The 22,354-nt window shown below is 42.6% G+C and overlaps 1 protein-coding gene across 3 annotated transcripts in view; it reads right to left on the reverse strand.

Annotated features, from left to right (window-relative positions):
• radil (Ras association and DIL domains) overlaps positions 1–20,841 on the reverse strand; it is a 26,490-nt gene extending 5,649 nt beyond the window's left edge. The window contains exons 1-18 of one of the 3 annotated variants that reach the window (XM_056371586.1): positions 20,581–20,841; positions 18,059–18,163; positions 17,741–17,855; positions 16,037–16,541; positions 12,143–12,250; positions 11,481–11,596; positions 11,191–11,367; positions 10,394–11,102; positions 9,659–9,789; positions 7,775–7,812; positions 7,480–7,631; positions 7,202–7,314; positions 6,820–6,936; positions 5,780–5,903; positions 3,124–3,296; positions 2,538–2,688; positions 1,121–1,347; positions 226–568 (exon numbers count right to left, since the gene is read on the reverse strand). In XM_056371586.1, the coding sequence (XP_056227561.1) occupies positions 226–568; positions 1,121–1,347; positions 2,538–2,688; positions 3,124–3,296; positions 5,780–5,903; positions 6,820–6,936; positions 7,202–7,314; positions 7,480–7,631; positions 7,775–7,812; positions 9,659–9,789; positions 10,394–11,102; positions 11,191–11,367; positions 11,481–11,596; positions 12,143–12,250; positions 16,037–16,541; positions 17,741–17,824 (3,268 nt within the window). In that variant the 5' untranslated portion in view covers positions 17,825–17,855; positions 18,059–18,163; positions 20,581–20,841. The remainder of the gene's footprint in view (positions 1–225; positions 569–1,120; positions 1,348–2,537; positions 2,689–3,123; positions 3,297–5,779; positions 5,904–6,819; positions 6,937–7,201; positions 7,315–7,479; positions 7,632–7,774; positions 7,813–9,658; positions 9,790–10,393; positions 11,103–11,190; positions 11,368–11,480; positions 11,597–12,142; positions 12,251–16,036; positions 16,542–17,740; positions 17,856–18,058; positions 18,164–20,580) is intronic. The other 2 variants (XM_056371588.1, XM_056371589.1) reach the window with 2 other exon arrangements.
• Positions 20,842–22,354: the final 1,513 nt, after the last annotated feature.

Genomic DNA, 22,354 nt, shown 5'->3' on the forward strand with positions numbered 1-22,354 from the left:
AATATGGTGTATAATGAACTGCAAGATTTAGACTTTCAGCTGCACATTTGGGGTGGACAAAATAACAAAAACACTATGTAATATGTGATTTAGTACAAATTTCCTGCATAAAAATACTACTTTTATGAGCCTTACAATATTTTGTGGCCTCAGATCGTGGTGTTCCATTATACTGCTCATGTGTTCCTGTTATTTTGTCCACTTCCTGTATATAATTCAGCCTACCCTCCAGTCCATTGGTGATGAGTCCGTTGGTCTTCTTACTATCTGCCACAGTTCTGCTGGTGCAGCCGTTTGTCTGGGTGTTGGGGCCTATGATTGGCCCAGGCGGCCCCCCTCCTCCTCCTCCTCCTTCCGGGTACAGCGGGGTGTTAGGAGGAGTCAAGAGGCAAGACGGATCTGGATTTGCTGTTCGTGGATGGTGAATGGTGCCGTTCCTTCTGAGGCTGTGTGTATGTGTTTGGCCTGAGGGTCTGTCCCGTCCTCTCTCTTCTACTGTCTCTGCCACCACCTCGTCCCCGGGACCCCCCGAGCGGGGACTGCTGTGGGCCGGAGGCAACAGCTCCCTCTGTGTCAGGAAGGGACAGAAAGACTTAAGAAGTCACTACGAGAGCTAAAGTTGCATTGATGCAGAGGAAGCCAATAGAAAGACAATAAACATTCCTGTTTTTCACCTATGGTAGAGCACTATACTAAAAGCTTTGTTCCTAGATGCACTTAATTTAGAGATGATTACAGTTTGGATGTATAACCATTTACCTTTTGGCATATTTGTGAATGTATATATGTTCCTGTGCGCACGTCTATGTGTATATATGAGGGTGCAGTAACACTAAGGATTATGGTCTAGTCAGCCGTTCCCACTAATTAGACAGCCTAAAGACTAATCAGATTAACCATGATTTAACCATGTCTAGGTTTCTGTGAGTGTGTGTGTATGTGTGTGTGTGTGGGTTGGCTGGAGTAGAGGGTTTTTGTCTTTCATTTATGGGATTATGAGGAACTCCTCAACAACCACAGCTGCTGAGGCACATGGCCTGGATTACTGCTGCTAGGTGTGTGTATTTGACAATGCTGTGTGTGTGTGTGTGTGCGTGTGCGTGCGTGTGCGTCTTGTGACCTGCACGTCGGGCCAGTCGGCTGTGTTGGTTCCGTTGGAGTGTGTGTGCACACTGGGAGTGCTGGTGTGTGTTTGCGTCTTGGTGCGTAGCCCCCACAGGTAGTGGCGGATGTAGAGCAGCTGTCTGTAGATGCTGTCCTCCACACACTCGCTGTCCAAGTCCACTCTGAAGCCGGCGCTGGGCAACACTATGGGAGGGTGGTTCTCAAAGCTCTCCAGGAGGTCCACTGAAGACACACACAAACTGATGTTAACAGATGTACGCACACACTCATGCATACACATCTACATCATTAAGGGCCTGATACAGGATTGCTGTACAGCTGCTTCATCCACCTCTCACTCTTTCTGTTTTGCATCTACTGGTAATTCAGCTGCTTATCCAGGTTTCTGCTCACCGCCCTGCGTGTGAGGGTGTGTCCTCAACTTGTGTTACATAGCGCTTCGATAACCAAAAGACATGATAGAATTATGTAATGATGAACAACCACAATTGCTAAAATGCAAGTGAGCTATTTTTCACGTTAGAAAAATGCCCATGGGAAATTAGGTTTTGTAATTCATTACTGGTGTCAGAGGTAAATACAGCAGCCAGTCAGAAATGAGAAAGGAGAGCGAAGCTGGATAAGATGAATTACTTATACAATGATATAATTAACCAGGTTTTTCCAAATCTCCGTGTAATGGTTAATACTGTCTATAGATACACCTACTGTAGCCAAAACTAACGCAGGCTAACACAACAGTCCTGTAACTGTATGGTCACTTTTGAAGGCTGCAGTTTGTGGTGCTGTTGAACTGTATTTCATTTTTACAGAGATGTGTTTCTATTACCCTCATTGATGTACATGCAGTGGACAAAATAATCATAGAAACACCAGCCTCCAAAAAGAACCATATTTCAATGAAAAAGTTCAATGAAAATCTCTCTAAAACAAATTCAACACAAACTGAACATTGTAACCTTCATGAAGGGGGATTTATCAGGACAGGACTGTTAGTTTCAGATGGGTGTACCTAAAAACTGCTGTGTATTTGTCTTAAATCCTGAACGATCAAAACAAGAACATGAATCAAAACCAGGATACTGTGCGTGTAAGCATAAAGTGTTTAACAGCAGACGCCCTTCAGAATGTAAACTAACCCAAACTGACATTGATTATAGCAAATGTCCTTGTTCTGATTCATTTGTAATTGTTTGTGCTCAATCTTCACCGACACCCTCCAGAGAGAAGCTGCACTACGGCCCGTTCACCATCGGACTGACGACCTTTAGTTCGAATGGGGCTGAGATACAGACCAATATATATTGTACCTACAGGCCAACCATAACAAGGGCTTTATGTTCCCATAATTCTATTGGCCACAAAAATAAAGTCATACAAACTCACTCACATCTATAAATTCACACGTGTACCTGTTCTGTATATGTAGGCCTCGTCCTCGCTGCTCGGTTGCCATGTTGGGACGGGGCCTATCTCTGCTGTGAGCTGGTACTGAGTGAGAATCCTGTGCAGCTGGACGGGTTTGAGAGTTGGGTGCTCACTGGACAACGCGCGCCAACTCAGCTGCAGACAGAGAGGGAAAATAAGAAGAGGGGAAAATTAATCAGAAGTCCTTTTGTAACACAGCTAAGTGATCAAAGGAGATGAGACAATTTTTGGGCAGTGACAGGTTGTAGCTGGCTGTGTGGTACAGAGGTTTATCTATCCATAGCTGATCAGTGGGACAGTTCTGCCTGTGTGAAAATTGCCAAATAAAAGCCAATCAAAGTTTTACTGTTCTCTGCTATTTATACTTGAAAGACCACAGGATTTGGAACCGCTTACCTCCATTGTTTGGGTTGATGAATCTAATCTTAATAAGGTAAGCTTTTCTGTTCGTTTTTCAAGTATTGCCACCAAATTAGCACTAGCTCGCAAACAACAGACAAACAATGATAACAAAAAAACAAAAACGGACAAATCGTCTGCATGATTGCAAGGGGTGTTTGTGTGTGTTACCTGTGTGAGCTGTTGTGGGGCTGTGGCCAGTATGGACACAGTGCTGTTGAGTTTGGTGAAGAATTTGTCGGCCAGATGTCCCAGACCAGACCTACTCGCCCACTCCATGACCATTCGCAAACATGCCTGAATCTGCAGCACCTTGGAGCGCTGGAACCAACCACGAGATGGACCTACACACACACGCACACACACGCACACACACGCACACACACACGCACAATTGTTAAGTTATTTCATCACAAACACTGCAGTAAATTTCTACTCTAGCGTTGCATGAGTGCACATCTGAGAGAGAGGCAGAGTAGAAGGGACTGTGTGTTTCTATGCATGTTTATGTGTGTATTGTACGGGAATAGAGAGATTAATTTTTAATTAAGTTGATATTGAAGTCAATGAAACAATAGCAACAGCCACCAGCCGCCGGCTCCTCGCAGAATACAAATCGAGACTGCTGCAGAAGGGCTGAGCTGGGTTTGTGTTTTACTGCATTCCTCACTGTCTAATCCCTCCTGTCTCTGTATCACATCAAAGAACTGAAAGAAGTTTTGAGGCAAGTTAAGCAGGCGATAACTCTAAATCTAGCATTTGTCAAGCAGGCATCCCAGAGTTTGTCAATCTGTCGGTACATTACCTCACTACAGCCGTAATGCCTTTTTAAGCTTTCCGAAATACCCCCTAAAGTGAGCTCAGGTCTCTGCTGGGCTTTGGTACTAACAATGACAAACAACTGGACTACAAAACCTCTTTTTTTTTTTCTTTTCTTTTTCTTTTCTCATACAAGGAGAAGCGAGCACATTTAGCTACTTTACATCTTCACTTCCTGTGCAAGTAGATACAAACAAGATGAAATACAAGTACTGCAAATACAAACATGTAGAAACATAGAACCACACACACACACACAGACAATTGACAATAACTTAATGTACAAGTGATTATTTTTCTTATCAATGATCAATTTTCATATCTTCCAATTATTTTCATGATCAATTAGTGAATTGCCTGTTGTCCTCAACCCATTGCAAAGGCACTACTAGAACATTTGTATAAAGACAGACATTTCAAAGTGTATCAATAGGTTCTGTGGCTCTCTGACACCTATTTTTGTGTTTGTCCTCTTATAATTATATGAGAAGCAATAAAGTAGAAAAAAGAAATCAGGAGCTATCTGAGCAGAATAAGTAAATAAGATTCTGAATCTGGTCCGAGAATCAATGCTAGAGATCGATGAACATTGAGTATGTGCAGATGAATATTGGTCAATACTGGTCAGTACCAAAAAAACACTGAGATTTCATATTCAGTTTAATAGAAATTAGACATGACAGGAAGCTTCAGGCAGAGAATAAATCAGCAGCATTATGTTGAGACAGCTCCGACATAACTCTTCAAATATTCTACCATATGTTTTGGATGCACACACTCCCCTCTGTAATAGGCTTATGTCTAGGCATAGAGTAATCTACGTGTGAGGCATCGCAAGCAGACGAGACATCACTTAACCCCTTAGCCAAGGTGTCATAATGCTTCATAGCACCTTTAGACACAGAAAAGACACTGTGCACTCTCAAACCAACAGTCCAAACAACAAAGAGCTATCCATTATGATCTGTTTGCAGGGGGCGAGATGTCATAACACACTCGTACACACAATCAAACAAATCAATTACAGAGCAGAGCATCTGCAGCATGTTACATCTCTTCTTTTTGAATTCCTCGATCAGTCTTTTTTTCCTGAGTGAATGTGAGCAAGTGAACGTGCGCGTGATTTGCAGAAGGCCCGTTGCAAACGTCAGCGTTACCTGCTACAAACTCACTTCACTGTTACCATGGACACCATCAGCAATGAAATATCAATGAGCAACAAAAAAAAAAAGGGGGAGAGAGGGAGAGAGCCAGATAGACAGGATGGGAGAGAAGGGAGAGGGAGGTGGGGATGAAGTGGGGGACAGGGTAGCCTCTGCATGAATATAAAGGTATTTCTCCTTCTCCCTTTGCCAGACATGTGATCTCTCCTGTCTCCACCGGCTAATGAAGACATATGGCGTGTGTGTGTGTGTGTGTGTGTGTGTGTGTGTGTGTGTGTGTGTGTGTGTGTGTGTGTGTGGCTGCAGATATAAAGTGAGGGTGTGGAGGTTGGAAGTGATGGGTAGTCAGACACCTACATATAACTGGTGGTAAATTACTGTTTTCTTTATTTAGACAAGGTAATGGACTATTAGCAAGGTCATCACAACAACTGAATGGCCTTCCAGCCCTTTACCCTTCACTCTGCCCTTAGTCGCCCCTCCCCTTCTCTATCTCCTCTCTCTCTCCATCCAACCCAACCTCTACTCCTCTGTGTCTCACCCCCTGATGGCCAGATGGAAGGAAGGAAGGCAGGAAGGAGGAGGAAGAGGAGGAGGAGGAGTAAGAGGGGGAGAAACAGAATGCAGTTAGGAGAAGGGCATTGAGGACAAATCTGGGTTAGTCTCTGTCAAAATGCTGACAAGGACACAAGGACACACACTCTCTCTCTCTCTCTCTCTCTCTCTCTCTCTCTCTCTCTCTCTGTCTGTGTCACAAACACTAACAACTGTATAAATCCGGAGGGAGGTCTAATGGAAGAGAGAGTGTGAGTGTGCATGCTTTTTTTTTTTTTTTGTTGCCCTACCTTTGTCCATTAGCTGGTTAAACAGCGACACATTGGAGAAGAAGAAGAGGTAAGCAAACATCTGAGCCTGGATCTCCAGGTGGACCTGGTAGCCCTGCAAAAGCTCCTGGGCATTTTGAAACACCTGAACACACACACACACACAAGAAAAAACATGTCAGTCTGTCAACATCACACTGTTGCTTTTGTCAATCATATATAGACAAGAATTATACATAATATCACATACTTTACACATTATGCATCAGTGAAACTACACCCAAGTAAAATGTTCAAACCTAAGACTTTTTATGGAAATATTCCAGTGTCTTCTGCATCATGTCAGACACAGTTGGTATCTTTGCTTTGGGATCTCTTTAATATAAAGAACTGTTTGTATTAACCAGTGATGCATCAGCAGCTCAGAAAGTTTCAAATACTCGAACGGATTTTAGATCTGTTTTCATCAGTTTCTCTGTGAGGCAAGTGAACAGTCGAAACACATGGTTCCATTGTGGGGAAAAATGTGGACAAGAAACAAGAGTTTGGCTGTTCTGACCTTTGCAGATATTTGTCACCTCATGTGAGACAAGATTTCTTGCTGTATGAAGCAAAATAAGGACAGGTGTCAGCAGCCCACTCTGTCCTATTCAGACCTAATTAATATTTAAAATTAGTTTTAGAATTTCTTTAAATTCATCCATGATCCCCTTAACTATTTCTGTAATTAAACGGAACATTATTGATTAATTTGTAGATTATTTTTCTGGCTAATCATTGTATCTTGTATCTACCAAGTTCTTCAGATTGTTTATTTTGTCCAAACTAAAGTCGGAAACTCAAATACTCAATTTAAACCACAAAACAGCAGCAAATGCTCATCGTTGAGAGATTCCCACCAGAGAATGATTGGCATATTTCCTTGATAAAAGTGATCAATCGATTATTAAAATTGCTGTCGATGCATTTTCTGCCAATTGACTAATTAATCAATCGACTAATTGTTTAATCACTAGCCCTAACTGCACTACAATACAGTATAAAAAACAAGACGTGCTTACCTGGAGAACCCTGCGTATAGGTTCAGGAAACCCCACACCTCCTTTCCAGCAGGGCTCAGAGCTGTCAACTGGGAATGGATTACAGTCCAACAAACCTGGTAACACTACATAAAGAGCCTGCACACACACACACACACACACACACACACACAAAGTTAGTCATACTCTTACCTCATCTAGTCATAAATTGTGTGTGTGTGTGTTGTGTGTGTGTGTGTGTGTGTGTGTGTGTGTGTGTGTGTGTGTGTGTGTGTGAGACAACTCAATCAGATCCTCTGTGTAATGAGGGTCTGTTATTATTCATGTAGGCCAGTTTTAAAAACAAGATAAATAATGTCTTCATGATTAGGAGGATGGCGCTGTTGCCACCGTGACAGATTACCTTGGTGATATAGTAGACACATTGTTGGAAAGTGTACATGATCACTTCTTCCAAGATAGTCATTGCCTCCTCATTGGCTGATATGGTCGCCGATAGCAACGACTCCTTTGACCCTACACATGGATGACAGAGGCAGAGGCATATTTAAGAGATATATACTGAGAGAGAGGGAGTGTTGCAGCCTTATCAGTATCTACTGGATGTCAGTGTGAGTAATGACTCTTCAGCCAAGTTGTTTCCACGCTCATCATTCAGACTGTGTGTGTCTGTGTGTGTACCTTGCAGTGTCTCTATGCTGTGTGTGTACGCTGGTGCTCTTTGCTGTATAAAGTAGAGGATCTCGATGGAGTTGGACATCCAGAAGAAGATGGTCTGCAGGTCTGGGATCAAGTCTGAGATACTGAGCAGAGACAGGGAGGCCGGGTCCTGGCTACATAGACACACACACAGAAACAGTGGTGGGTTAAACACAGTTAGGTAGACAGACTGACAGACTGGACACATCGACATACACTGTACAAAAAGCACACATGCTCTCTTTCTTTCTAACACAAGTCGGAAAACAATACTCACTGCTGAGCTTGCTTCTGAGCCAGCTCCTTTGTCTTCTCCTGAAAGGCGCACACACACACACACACACACACACACACACACACACACACACACACACACACACACACAGCAATTAAGTGCTCATTAAACTTTTAGGATGTGCGTAGGAGAAGCACACTTCATGACGCTATCACTAACCTGGCGAGAGAAATACTGCTATCATATTTACAAAACCTTGCATGCTCACAGTGACACACATTGATAATTACCTTGTGCCCTATTGGCCTAAATATAATATTACCCTTATTATAAATACAATAAATAATAAAAACACCCTTCAGGAAAGAAAGTACCCACACCATTTTATACAGCAAATCCCAGATATTTAAATAACGCTAACTAACAAAACTGAATTTGACTCAAGATTACATCAGGATCGGCCAAATCATTTCCTGATATTTACCAGCTTTTAAACAATAATAATAATAATAATTTGTGTAGCATTTTTAAAAGACTTACAAAGAGCTTCACACAGATAAATCTAGGATAAACTATTAAAACACAACAAAGCAAAACAAACATAAACAGACAAATTTACACAAAGACACAAGTACAAAATAAGCTCCACGCACCAAATGACAGACGCTAACAGCAAGTTGTAGAGTGTAACATGAAAACGCCAATCTGTACAAGTGTGTTTTGAGAAGGGACTTGAGGGTAGATACCTAATTGGAAAGCCTACGGTCCTCTGGCATAGTGTCCCAGAGTCGGCTCTGTTATCTCTAGTTAGCCACCTTGATCTAGGGACAGCCAGGAGATCCGTGCCAGAGGAGTTGGGCTCATAAACAGCAAGGAGTTCAGAAATATAATTTGGGGCCTTTGAATGTTATTAGCAACATTTTCAAAACAATATTAAAATGAACAGGTAGCCAATGATAAACATCCTCGCTGCTGCAGTGTGAACCAGCTGCAGGCAAGAGAGAACTTTGGCTCAAGCAAGAGTAAATATGGATATGGAGATAAAAGTGCGGGTGACTTTCTTCAGGTCAGTAGAGGATAAAAAAGACTTAACTGATTTGAGAGTCAAACTGTACTCAAAATGTTTAACATATAGTCTGCCAAGGTTATTGTGGATTGAATCTTTGACATCCAACATTTACCTGAGGCAGTTTATAAGGTTATTTAGACTGCTGGTGTCGGCCACTGTTAAAGGTACATATAGTTGGGTGTCATCTGCATAAAAGGGACATTTTAGATTTACAAATAACATCCCCAAGTGGAAGCATGTTTATTGAGAATAACAATGGACCTAGAACTGAGCCTTGTGGCCCGCTGCATGTAATTTGGGCTGTGGAAGATGAGGGATTACCACCTGAAACAGAGAAAGTCTTATGGCTCAGATATGATTTGAATCAATGAAGGGACTTCTTAAGGTGATTGATCGACTGAGCCTTTGGTAAGTCGTGTCAAATTCAGCACCAAGGTGAAGTAGTATCAGAACCGAGCAGTCACCAGCATCAGTCACAATCAATAGATCATTAGCAACACTCAAAATGGCACTTTCTGTACTACGATGAGATTTAAACTCAAATTTCTCCAAAATGTTATTTTTATTCATGATTAAATAATAATTCAGTGAATCAATAATAAAAAAAAAACAATATGACAAGAGGTAGCCAAGTTGTTGCTACAGAAATTGCTCAATTCATGGTTTAGGTAGGAGGTGAATACTGTGTGTGCCTGTCTGTAATACAGTTCAATACAAAAGAAATGCAACCCTGTTTAACTATTCACCTGACCTGACACGGCTGACTGGTTTCCCTCCACATGGGGTCATCTTAATGACCAAAGCACCACAGAGACCGAAAGACAAACACGGAGACAGTTAGACAGGCAGACACTGACCCATGCGATGGTCTGAATTCGCCGCACGATCTTGAGCAGCAGTTTTCCAAAACTCCCAGGTGGGAAGGTTGAGGCAGAGTGTTGTATGCACAGACACAGCAGGTAGGCTGGTGTCAGCTTATGGTCGTCTCCTAGGAGAAACACACAGGTGTAAAGGATCACATCAGCCCGGTTATGAAAGACTCAAATGTCATTTTTCAATGGATTGATTCTATAGTCACCATTTGATTTCTATAACCTTTGACAACAAAAAGAAAACTGATGAAACGGGGCTCTTACATTGATTAATGCTCTTCTCACCATTTTTCCTTAGCTCTCTTTTTTGTTTCAATATTAAGGGTGACTGCGCCCAAATCCCTGTGTGATGAACTGTACCTGTGTATTTTATTTACAACCTCATCCCAGCCCTCATTTTGTTGTTCTGTAGCTCATGTTGCAGAGATACATTAAAAACATTTTTTTTAAAAATGCTTTGTGCACCAGAAATGAGATTTTATGCACCTCCTCCGTATCGTTCTGTCAGCAGAGATGAGACATATCTAAAAAACTGGGCAAATAAAACCCAAACTATCTGCATGGCTAGATACTACTAGAGGTAAAAACATCATTTTTTTGTAATTTGGGTGAAATTACATTTTAATTGCAACACAGTACATCAACTGAGATTAAAAAAGTCTGTATTGTGTGAGTCTACTGAAGTTTTGTTTCCTACATATTGTAAGTCAGAGCACACACCTCCAGGTTCTATGAGGGACACGATTCTGTTTAACAGCTGGTCTTCATGAGCCTGGTCAAACTCCAGCTGTAGCCTCCTTTTCTGACCTCCCCCTCCTCCTCCTCTTCCTCCTCCTCCTCCTCCTCCTCCGCCTCCTTCCCCTCCTGTCAAACTAAGGGGTCCTCCTGCTGTTGTCCCCCCGCTGCGGGGTTTCACCAGGTGGGGTTTGAAGCTACGTCTGACTGCCGGAGCACTCGACACCTGGGCTGCTCTGTCCTTCAGCACAGAACCACACATCTTACAAGTCTGAGCCCCGCCCTCTCCTTCCTCCACTCCTGCATCGTAAAGCTGCCCCAGGGTGCGAAGGCGTGCCAAGGTCTGAGCAGGCAGAGGCTTAGCACCCGTGGGGTCCTTGTACAGGAAGATGTAATGCGCTCCGAAGGAGAGGAGGTCACCGTGTCGCAGCGTGGTGGAGCGCTCGCAGCGGGAAAAGTTCACCAGAACGGTGGCGTGGAGCACAGGCTCAACTGCAACACAGAACCGCTGACTTTCCGCCAACTCCTCTCCCTTGTTGTTATTGTTGGCATGGCGACGGGGAGCGGGGACTCTGCGCAAGCGGCAGTGGAGGGGCAGGATGTCAGGGGAAAACAGGCAGATGTTGGGACGAGCTGATGGAGTCTCCTGACCGACTGTGTGCTGCTCTCTGTTCAGCAGGTACACCAGGCAGTCCTGCAACACACAACATGACTAATGTCACAATATGATCAGAAATATCAGAGGTCTGGAACAGCACACATCTTCTACCTACTATCCTCACCTGCCGATTGTATCCCTGCAGCAGAAGGAGATGTGGCGACTGGTACAGAGAGTGCCTCACCCCTCCCTGACTCCCCTCCTCTTTCCTCCGCCCGCTGGAGGCCACTTCCCGTTCCCGGCCCCTTAAGGGCCCTGGCAGGGTGGAGTAATAACGCTTGGGCTCGTCTCCTACTCCCAGCTGAAAAGACACACAGAAACACACCAGCATTCAGGACCTAAGCCAGGCTGATAACAAGTCCCATGAATAATAACAATCAATCATCCTGACTAAGCTTCAATGGGAGGCCCCACCTGGTTGAGGCTGGTTTCACTGAGGCTGCGGCAGAAGGATGAGTTGCTGGAGCGGGGCAGGGTCAGTGTCCCCTTCGCCCTGTTCCTCTGGAGCTTACGAGCTTGGGCATTAATATCTACAGGATGGCAGAGAGGAATAGCAAGCGAGAGAACAGGGAGGGAGAGAGAAGGGCAAGAGGTAGAACGGGTGGAGAATAATAATAAGGAGCAAAAGGAGGAAGAGGAGCAGGGAAAGAGAAGTTGAGGACACAGAATAAAAGAAATGTAAAGTGTGGAAAATAAAAAAGAAAGTGTACTTAAATGTCACATGCACCGTTAGAATGTAAGACTGACTCATGAGTGAAGCCCGGATTAAGTAACGTCTTAGGAACAGTCATGTGTGAACCGAGTGGAAACTGAGTAAAACCAGTCAGATGAAGTCAATGGCGCTGGATGAGGCAGCACATGTGGCTGACAACAGTGAACCTGATGAAAGGTGAACTCAGCTGCTCCTCATGGTTTCAGTCGGAGGACTTTGAGGCCATGCAATGGCTCACACAGATTGACACACACACTCACACTGGTTGAATCACTGGAAATGGGTGTGGCACTGGTGACAAGGCAGGTAGAGGTGGTCTCCATGGCAATGACTGACAGCCACCCTACCTGAGGCCAGTCCCCACCTTTAGAGCTGGACTGTACCACTCGACCAGACCGTAGGGGGGAGCTCCTGTGTTTGCCAAGCCCGGACCGACCCATTAGAGCCGCCAGGAATTGGGGGGTTTTGGGCCCTACAGCAGGGTGGGAGGGGTTAGGAGGGGGAGGGCTGAGACAACACCCCCCCACCAAGACACCAAGCACAGAATAACTCCCATAAACACACACACACCAGCCACACACACACCGCTAGACATGCAAGCACTGTGGAGCAAAGAGGTCTGTGACGCTTCTAGTGAGTCACTCCACCAGTTGGTAGGAAGAGATACACGGTTAAAGGTGTGAGGTACAGGATTTTCCTCCTAACATATCACCGTCAAATTAATAACTTTGTGCTTTCATGTGAGTCAATTTAGGTTGTTTTTTTTTGTTGGGGATGTAGAATATTTCACTTACAGATGATAATATAATTAATTTGGCTGTGATGTGTTCATGTGTTTAATGAAAATCCTACAGTACCTTTAAAGTGCTATCTCATCATAGAAAGTGTATGTGGGAATACACACAATTCACAAATGCAGGTGCACGCTCACATATACACCAAGGGGAGAAAAAAGGACACAAAGTTAGAGACAGAAGAGAGAACGAAAGGGGACTCAAGGGTATGTGACCTTGTAAACACTATAACACAACAGAGAAAGGGGTTAGTGTGAAAATTTAAATATGTGTATTTATATGTATTAGTTTATCCCGGAAGACTTTCTTTGCTGTGATTGTCTTTTGTTGATATTTTCAGATGCTAAACAGAAAGGTATAAGCTGTTTAACTGTGTTTGCGATGTTTTAAAGCACATTTAAAAAAAAAAAAAAAATGCTTTTAATGAGATGGGTAAGGCTGGGGATAATCTATATTTTACTAAATGTAAACAAATCAAGTCTGTGTTGCCAGAGCCTGATATAGTTTATTTCTCTGTGCTGATGAGCTCCAATTTCATAAAAAGAACTATTAAAAATACATCAGTGAGCCACACTGTTGCACTGGGTGACATCTTCCCACATACATCATCCTGCCGTAAATACTTAACCTGCACACCAAATGTGTCTTAATCTGCCGTTTAAAATAGTCCCCAACAAATGCATAGTCTAAAACTGCAGCAACGCGCTGTTTTAGGAAATTACAGAAACCTACAAGAACAGTGGAAAAAGGGGTTTCTGCGATAATACACTTAACAAAAAGTAGGGATCTGTTACATGCAGAAAAGTGAGAAAACATTTAATAAAATGAATATGCGCACAAGCACGCATCTACGGCACGGACAATGTAGGGAGGTCAGAAAGAATTTGAACCTAACTTGGAAAACGTGATGGAACCATGGCATTTATGTTTATTTGATCTATAAATTGAGGGAAGCTACAGTTCTCATTGATCCACACAGATGGTGTTTTCACCTGCCACAATGTTTGGTCACTTCACATCCTTGATGGACGTCATAGTTTATTTGCTAAATCTGTTTCCATTGCACTTTGTTGTATTCTGCTTTTACTGACATGCCAACTTTTCCACCTTAACCAAACATAAACTAACTTTTTTTTTTTTTTTTTTGCAATAACCTTACTTTTTTGACTTTTTTTTGGCAGAAATTGAAAATACACAAATATTGAAATGTGCATTCACAGTTTTGCTGCGCGAAGCTGAATGAAGATCACAGACAAAGTCTTCAGTCAGTCTTTCGCGATGCGTTTATTGCACATGTTCATATCACGATGATGATGACATTAAGCTTAATCGGTGAGCACTAGTATTAACATGCGTCTTCAGTGATCCGATCACAAGTGGAGCTCTCAGTTCGTCAGTTCACACCTGACCTTAAAATGCGCCTCCACATGCGTTTCAATTGACCGCTTGTGATCGGATCTCACTTCCAAGTTTTATATACAAATAACCAATCTATGCCCCACTCGCTCTCTCACACACACCGACACTAACACACACACACAAGCACATTAACAACGGACATGCGAGATCCGATCACAAGGGGTCAATAGAGACGCATGTGGAGACGCCAGGTGTGAACTGACGAACTGAGAGCAGTCCACTTGTGATCGGATCACCTGAGACGGATGTTAATACCAGGTCTGAACAGGGCCTATGAAACTGTGGCGGGACTAATTAGACTGTCAGAGGACGTCAGTAGAGTAGGCGGCCCATCAATGTGGACACACGTGGCCCTGACTACCCGAGAGATCGGATCTCAAATGCGTCCTCGATGCTTCTTGGGTGCGTTCACACCGGGGTTGTGCCGATGGACGATGGTATCAGTGATTGACGATCCGTTTTCCCATGAATGTAGTGACTTATTTTTTGTAGTATTAAATTAATACTAAATTGAATTTGCCTGCCGCAGTTTAACATATATAAGTGAAGTCGCTCACAGGGTAACGTAACGTTTACGTAACACACAGGTGTAGAGCTGCCAGAGCCACCGGAACAGGTGAAATAAAATATCCACAGTTCACATAATCTGGGTGATATTTATATACATTTTAAGCACTTGAAGATCTGATCATCACTAAAGCGTCTGTCATGCAGAGAGCTAATGAAAACAAATCAAATACTCAAAGTCATCATACTGACATTTAAGGGTGTATTGGTTGATTTTCGAGACAGACTAACACGCAAGAAAACAAACAGGTAGATAGAAACGTGATTGGGAGCTTGTCTAAAGCATCATAGGTTTGGTTTCATGGGATTTGTTGACCATTAGAAAATGCAGAGCACCACCAGCCTTATCCGTTCAGGGTTTCATGCTTTTACGGGTTACTTTGTTAATTGTCCTCTCTTCCATCTGAAAATGATACCGCTGCATCACACAAGAATAAAACACAGTAAAAGAGATTGCTGACTGACTCTCTACCACAGATGTTGACATAGCAACCAGTAACCCTGGCATGCCTCGTGAGAAATGTTAGTGTTGCTGGAAAGTGCGATCTCTGACAGTGACGCTCTGAACACTCTTGTTCTCTAACTGGGTGTTTGTGAATTTCTTCAACAGGATGCACAGGGATGAGTGTGTGTGCACGTGTGTGTAAATGGAAAACTTTTCATCAATCAGTAAACCAATTTCACATAAAGGTCACTGCATGATTCCTGAAGAGAGACACACAGACATAGATTCATATTACTGCAATGCAGATGTAAAGTCACAACAGTTGTTTTCCTGAGTTTTTGCAGTGTGTTATTATCTATTGAAATCTATCTACAAAATAGAGTCAGTCTCTCAGGGAAACTGTAATATCACTTAAGAGTTCACAGTTCAGGTGTGAGCCAGTACAGTTATGTGCAGGTACTTTAGCATGAAAGTGAATATCACCTCCCTCAAGTAGAAATGTGTCATTCATATAAACACCAGTGTCCTCACTGATCCACACCTCTGGTTGCAAAGGATTCAGCTTTCACTCAATCAATCGACCAGCTGTCCATGCATTTCTACTGCACTGTTTGTGTGTGTGTGTTTCTTTAAGTGTTCGACTGCACTTGTGAATGTGTGTCTCTCTAAAAGAAACCCAGATGAAAAACTGTCTTCACAGATCAGCAGCTCCATATACAACAAACATTGGTAATCACACAGAAATGAAATTTTCTCCATGGGATAACATCTGACAAAAGCTCTGATACTGCATCTCCCCACACACACACACACACACACACACACACACACACACACACACACACACACACACACACACACACACACACAAAATCACTGCAGAGGAGCTAACGAGCTGTGCTTTTCTGCTGAGTTTGACATGTTAAGAAAGAAAGGGAATTAGACCAGCTGCTGTGTGTGTGTATGTGTGTACCTGTCTGTCTATAAATATATGTGTGTGTGTGTGTGTGTGTGTGTGTCTCTGTCTCCTCACCAGCAGTGATGGTATCCTTCTCCTTGGCGTTGAGTTCCTCCACCTCTGCTCTCCTGCGCAGCTCAAATCTGCGAGCGTGTCCTTCTCGGGGTTTCCACAGCTCTTGGAGCAGCAGCGGCTTTTCATTGTCCCCCAGTGCACGCAGGCATTCAGTCCGCCAGCCCCCTCCTCCTATCCCCCCTCCCCCCTCCAAGTGTCCGATCACATCGCACAGGACATAAGAGTGGGCAGCATCCTTGTTGAGCGAGTAACGCTCGAGTGCCTCTTTCACCAGCTCCTGCGCACTGGAGCGTGGCGTGGCCAAGACGCTCTTGTAGTTGGCACCAGCGCAGATTTCATCCCCAAAAATCTTCAGCACCCCAGGGGCCGAGCTCTGTGTGGACAGTTCAGCTGGGTCATCCGCCGGTCGCTCCGGGGGTTCAGTTGTTGAACGCCGGTCCCCACGGGTGTTTGTTCCAGTTTCTGCTGGAACACGGTCTCTGTAACTAAGAGTGCGGTACAGGACCTGATGAACAGACAGACAACAACGACTTCACTGTAGGGCCACAGTGTAACAGACAATATGTCCAGTATATGCCTCTTGTACTACATATTAAAGTCAGTTCAACCAAATCACAAAAAACATTTGACTCTTATGGTGTCTAGCCATGCAGATTGCTTTGTTTTACGGCTGCACAATATGCACAGAAAAGAAAAATATATGCAACTATATTGGCATTTCATTTTCACTTTAACAAATTCAAAAATGATGATGATGTGATTTTGTTGGGTCTTGTACCAAACAAACTACACATTTGTAGGCAGGTCATAAGTGTTGCAGCACCACAACACTAATGGTGCTAAAAAAAAAAAAAAAAGCACAACAATGTGACACATTTTTCCTTTATCAAAAATATTGCAGCATTTTTTGCAGCTCCAGCGATTTGGATATTGCACTTGGCCATATTGCGATTAATTGTGCAGCTCTACTTTGGTTTTATTGGCCATGGTCTGGAAACATCCATCTCTGTCATTTCTGCCAACACCAAATGTCACATCTCAAAACCACAAATGTCAACCTCATGGTGGCGCTAGAGGGAAAGTCAGTAGGATTCATCCTCCAATAACCATGAATGTTCATGAAATCAAATCTCAGTCCAATTTCATGGCAATCCATCCAACAGTTGTTCCCATATCTCAGTCTGCACTAAAGCGGTGGACTGACCGACACTGTAATCCCAAAAGCCACAACACCAGCCTGACAAAACAAAAATCATATCTTTCCAAAAACAGTATCACAGTTACAGTCAACAACCCATTTTAACCTCACAAAATAAACCCAAACTATTTACATGGATAAATAAATAACACTAGAGACAAATGAGAAATGTGTTGTGTTTTTTTTTGGTAACTGAACTTACCATTCATAATGTGTCATACAACATATTTAGATATAGTGCACATCCAACCACTTCAGTAAATACTGCATATACACACACACACACACATACATATATATATATATATATATATTTATTTATTTATTTATTAATACGTTCATTTACTAGCATGTGTTTGTTTTCACTCTCTATTTTGACCTCTGTTCAACTAGGATGGTCCGTTGAGATTGAAAGAGTTCTGATCAAAGTGACAGAGTGTGTGTGTGTGTGTGTGTGTGTGTGGGAGAGAGAGTGAGTACAGTCACTTCTGGACCTCACTGTATACCTGCGTGAAGGTCCTGCTCTGGCGCTTCAGGCGGCTCTTGGACGGTAGGGACATACTGGCCCCAGAGGAAGAACCGTAGAACATGATGCTGCTGTTTGTTTCACAGACTCCACAACTGGTGAGCAAGGACACACATTTCAAAATCTTTACAGAGGCAGCACACACACACGGCTACATCTTACACTTACTTTTGGAACATTTGTAGATCTGGAAAGTAAAGAAAATCTACTCTAAATCTATTATGGAATATGTATCCACCACAAACAGACCACGATTAATAACAAAAACTGTGTGCATGTGAGTGTGTCTGGCCAGTACCTTGATGCAGTTACGAAATGTCACCTCTATGTGCAGCAGCACCAGGTAAAAGTTTAGAGTTGCGCGTCAGATGCTTTGCATTTCATTTCACTGTCACCTTTCACACTGGAGAAGGAAAAAAGACAATAGTGATGTCAGTTTACAGAAAAACTGAAGCCTCCCTGTGAAGTTATCGATCACTGAGGTAACTTTTTCTCCCCAGATCCTTTGGGATTCAGATAATACTGCTGTGGCTTTCAGCTTTTTAATGATTCCTTGACTGAGCTAAGCTGTTTTCACACCAGAGTCCAAACTGCAAATCAACATCATATTACTTGCCAAACACATTTCCTAACCTTGGTTTGTTGGACCCACTACAGACTTCTGGGCCCAGACAGTGAAGAACTCAGATCAGGATCATGAAATGTGGATTTTTGTGCTAAAACAGGCACTTTTTAAAAATCCAGTTGTGTCTGTATTCGATCAGAGAAATTATATATTAGGGCTGCAACTAATGGGTATTCTAATTATGAATTAATCAGATGATTATTTCCTTGATGAATTGATTTATCATTTGGTGTTTAAAATGCACAATAAACTTTATGATTAATTGACTATCAAAAATGGTTGCAGATTAATTTCATGGCGATCAACTAATTGTTGCGGCTCTATTATGTATTCCTACACTGACCTTCTACTTCACACTTTGCATTTATTGGATGAACCAGTGTTTCATCTTGCATCATTTAAGAGTTCTGTATTCACCACTACTGTCAGTTTGTTATTTCTAGCAATAAGAACATGTGAACTTATGACCACTTCTGTGCTTACTTTCAAATCCAGTGATTATGAGACACATTTTTTAGAACATGGCAAACAACTTTGCACTTTACAAATGCACAATTTAGAGTTGTCTGCCCTCTGTTTTGGCTTTAAAAGGGTTCATAGACCTGACTTACATATATTCTAGGGCTACAGCAAATAACTATTCATTATCTATGAAGAAATCAAGTACATTTTTTAATCAGTCAATTCAATGTTTTGCCTATAAAATGTCAGAAAATAGTGGAAAACACCAATTATGAGTTAGTAAAGCTCATGGTGGCATCTTCAAATGTTTGGGTTTGTTGAACAGTCCAAAACCCACAAATCTTATAATTTACACTGATATAGAACAGAAAAAAAACAGTAAATTTTCATTTCAGATGCTGAAATCAGCAAATATTTGTCATTTTTTGTTTGACAAAGGACACGCATGATGAAACTATTATTAAAGTCTTTCCCTATTTTTTTCTGTTTACCGTTTAATCTCTGCTCAGCTCATATATTTTTGTATTGCTACATTGTTTGTCAGTTTTTTAAGTGCATTTTCATGCCAGCTCTGTTGTAAAATTGTAATCCATAACATGGTCAAAGATGCATAAAGAAAAAAGATAAACTCTGTGTCTGCCTGCATCCAGGTCACGCATTTCTACCTCCATAAAAAGGGCTGTTTCCAGTCCATGTCCCCACAGATGGTGAGTCACACTTCACTCTTGGCTTTGGATGAACTCTTTTGACCGATGAAGACTTTAATGCTGGTTACCTCAGGAACATGGTCTAAACATTTACCAGGAGACTTGCCATTAGAAGAAAGCTCATGCAGTGTGCTTCGATTTGCAACTTGTGCAGTTATTCACCTTTATGGTATACAATTTATTTTCAGCAAATATTTGGCAATCAGCCTAAAAGGTGTTGTTCGAGCTGACTCTGCAAGCACTGGTGGGATAACGTGACTATTTTAAATGCCTGCTAATCCACAGTAATCTGGCTACTTGGCCGCAGTTAACTCAATCCTGGGACCAACAAACCCCTCCTGCACCCAATACACACAGAGAGAAAGAAACAGAGTGAGGCCTAAATTTTGCATGGTTGGTTGTATTTTGTGACCCTAGGAGGTTATGTTACATTTGGTAACCATGTCACAGAGACTACAACTTCTCCTGCACCTTTTGACTCGCAGTCTGTCCTTGTCTGGGCTACGAGAAGGTCAGAATTAAACACTGCGTAAGGAAAAGTGGACACCTATAACAGGCTGGATAGTATTAGGCAAAGCTTGTGGTTACTACGGGTCTGCCCTTTATTTAATGTCCGTCCGTCTGTTTACGATTTTGGGCTCAGTGGTCGTCAGTAGCAACCGCCGTAGCAACAAAAGGCAGGAAGAAATCCTCAGAAATTAATCCGCTGATGAGTCGCCAGGCGCGGCACTCAAAGCTACCAGCCCGGCCTCTATCGGTCAGCAGGTGTGTCTAATTTTTGTACACGAGCCCGTCACACTCATCACATGAATTATCAATTAGCTTATAGCTTGTTTCACCTAAACAACACTCAACAAAAATTACATAAAAAAAAAAAAATGCTGTGTTTAATTATGAGAGTGCTTCAAGATGTTGCGCGTTTGCCCCTAAATAAAATAGGTCCTGGAAAAGTTGAGGTGTGAATCCAGCAGTGACAAGCCCAGTCCCCTGAGGGCTCTCCTGGGTGTCTGTTGCGTTAATACTCACGCTGCCTGCAATGCGTGGCTCCATAGTGCTGGGGAATCCTTCTTGGCTTGTCTCTTATTCCGTCTCCCCTACAAGAAAATCCCCGGTATAACGGGGAGAAAAAAAAAAACACCCTGCTGCCCTGTTCCGAGCGACACACCGCTGTCCGGGGCTCCCACCCACATCCCCAAAACAGCCCCGTTAACTTGGACGACAGCCACCCGCTGAGTGCTCCTGCTTCTGTACGCGCATCTCCGCCGAGTGTCTAGCAATGCCCACTGCCTCCGGCAACCGCATTCCCACATTCTCAGCGGTTCACTGCCGAGCCGCGACGGAAACACCCGAGCTCTCCGCGCTGCTTCACCTCGGCGCACCTGCTCTGGCGCCCGAGTAAGGGGAGAGGACTCCGCCTGGCGGACACTGGCGGTACGGCCGCTACATGTGCATGAAGGCTCTGGCTTATGGTCCAAACTGGTCAATGTTAGATACTTCCTCCAGGCCATTTCCACGATACACATCACTAGTTAAAAATGTTAGAAGACCACTTTTCAGTTTTTGTTGAAATTCTCTCTTAAATTAAAGCATATAACAATTAAACAACAAGAGATATAAACAAAAACAAATCATGGGATTGTAACCCTTATTTCTTGGTTGGTAGCGTTCTCCTGTCTCTCTGGGCAACAATTTTCTTTTAGCTGTAATCACCACCGACACGGCAGGACTCATCTTTGTTCTCCTCCCTTAGCAGGACACGTGCAACTCATAGACTGTCACATTCACACCCGTCCCCCTGCAAACAGTGGCAGGTGGGAACCAAAGGTGCTCCACACTACAGGGGATGGAAATAAACAACTTGAATGTTGAACACCTACAAATTATATATATGAAATAATAAAGTAATGTAACTTATATTAATTCATTTAATAAACTCAAATAATACTGCACCACTTAATATACAACACAAATTAATATGGTTGGCTTATAATTAAAAAACTCCAAATGTGTACAATAATTAAAGTTACAGGATCTTCTTTTTAAAAAACAAATTATGTTTGGAAAATGAATCTCAACACTCTTGCAGAAGTCCCCACAATTCTGCTGCTCTTGAATGTTGCCTTGCTTTCACTCCTCTGTCCAGTTCATCACATCACGCTGGTCGTGGTTTTCTGTCTGTCATTGCCTTTTCATGGTGTAGAAAACTGTACTCACCTACACCTTGACTTTCTCTGCAGTTTCTCTAAAGGAAAGACCTACACTTTTGAGGGACTTATAATTGTCTGTCTGTCTTCCTTTGTGAATTTATTATGATATCAATATATATGATCGCAATAACTTACTTCCTGCTGTGCAATATTGTCCAAACCATGCTGGATAAGATGGTGTAGTAACAGTCTGTACCAACACTTCTTCTTCTTCTTTTATATACAAGGTCTGTAAGTCAGTTGGGACATCACTTACTTCCGTTGCTGCAGAAAAGCTGTCAGATCGTAACCCATTACTTGATCCCTGAAAAAGCTGTTTTTATACCTCTGAAACTTATTGTTTTTCAGTTTTTATAACTTTCTTCATTTCTTTTTTTTTTACCTCTGGTTTGCCACTAAACTTTGAACTACTTAAATTTCTATTTTAAAAAAAAGGGATGCTGTGAAACTTTTAACCAGTAGTGTCAAAAGATACTTTGAATAATAATTTGTTCCCGATTTACTTGGTTATAAATTCTTAAAATGACACCTTCTTTCCCTCCTTTCTCAAAATCCAGAACCTGTACATGTTGAACATGTTCGGGGGGTCCCGT

This window comes from Seriola aureovittata, chromosome 3 (genome assembly GCF_021018895.1).
Source record: "Seriola aureovittata isolate HTS-2021-v1 ecotype China chromosome 3, ASM2101889v1, whole genome shotgun sequence".
NCBI lineage: Eukaryota > Metazoa > Chordata > Actinopteri > Carangiformes > Carangidae > Seriola > Seriola aureovittata.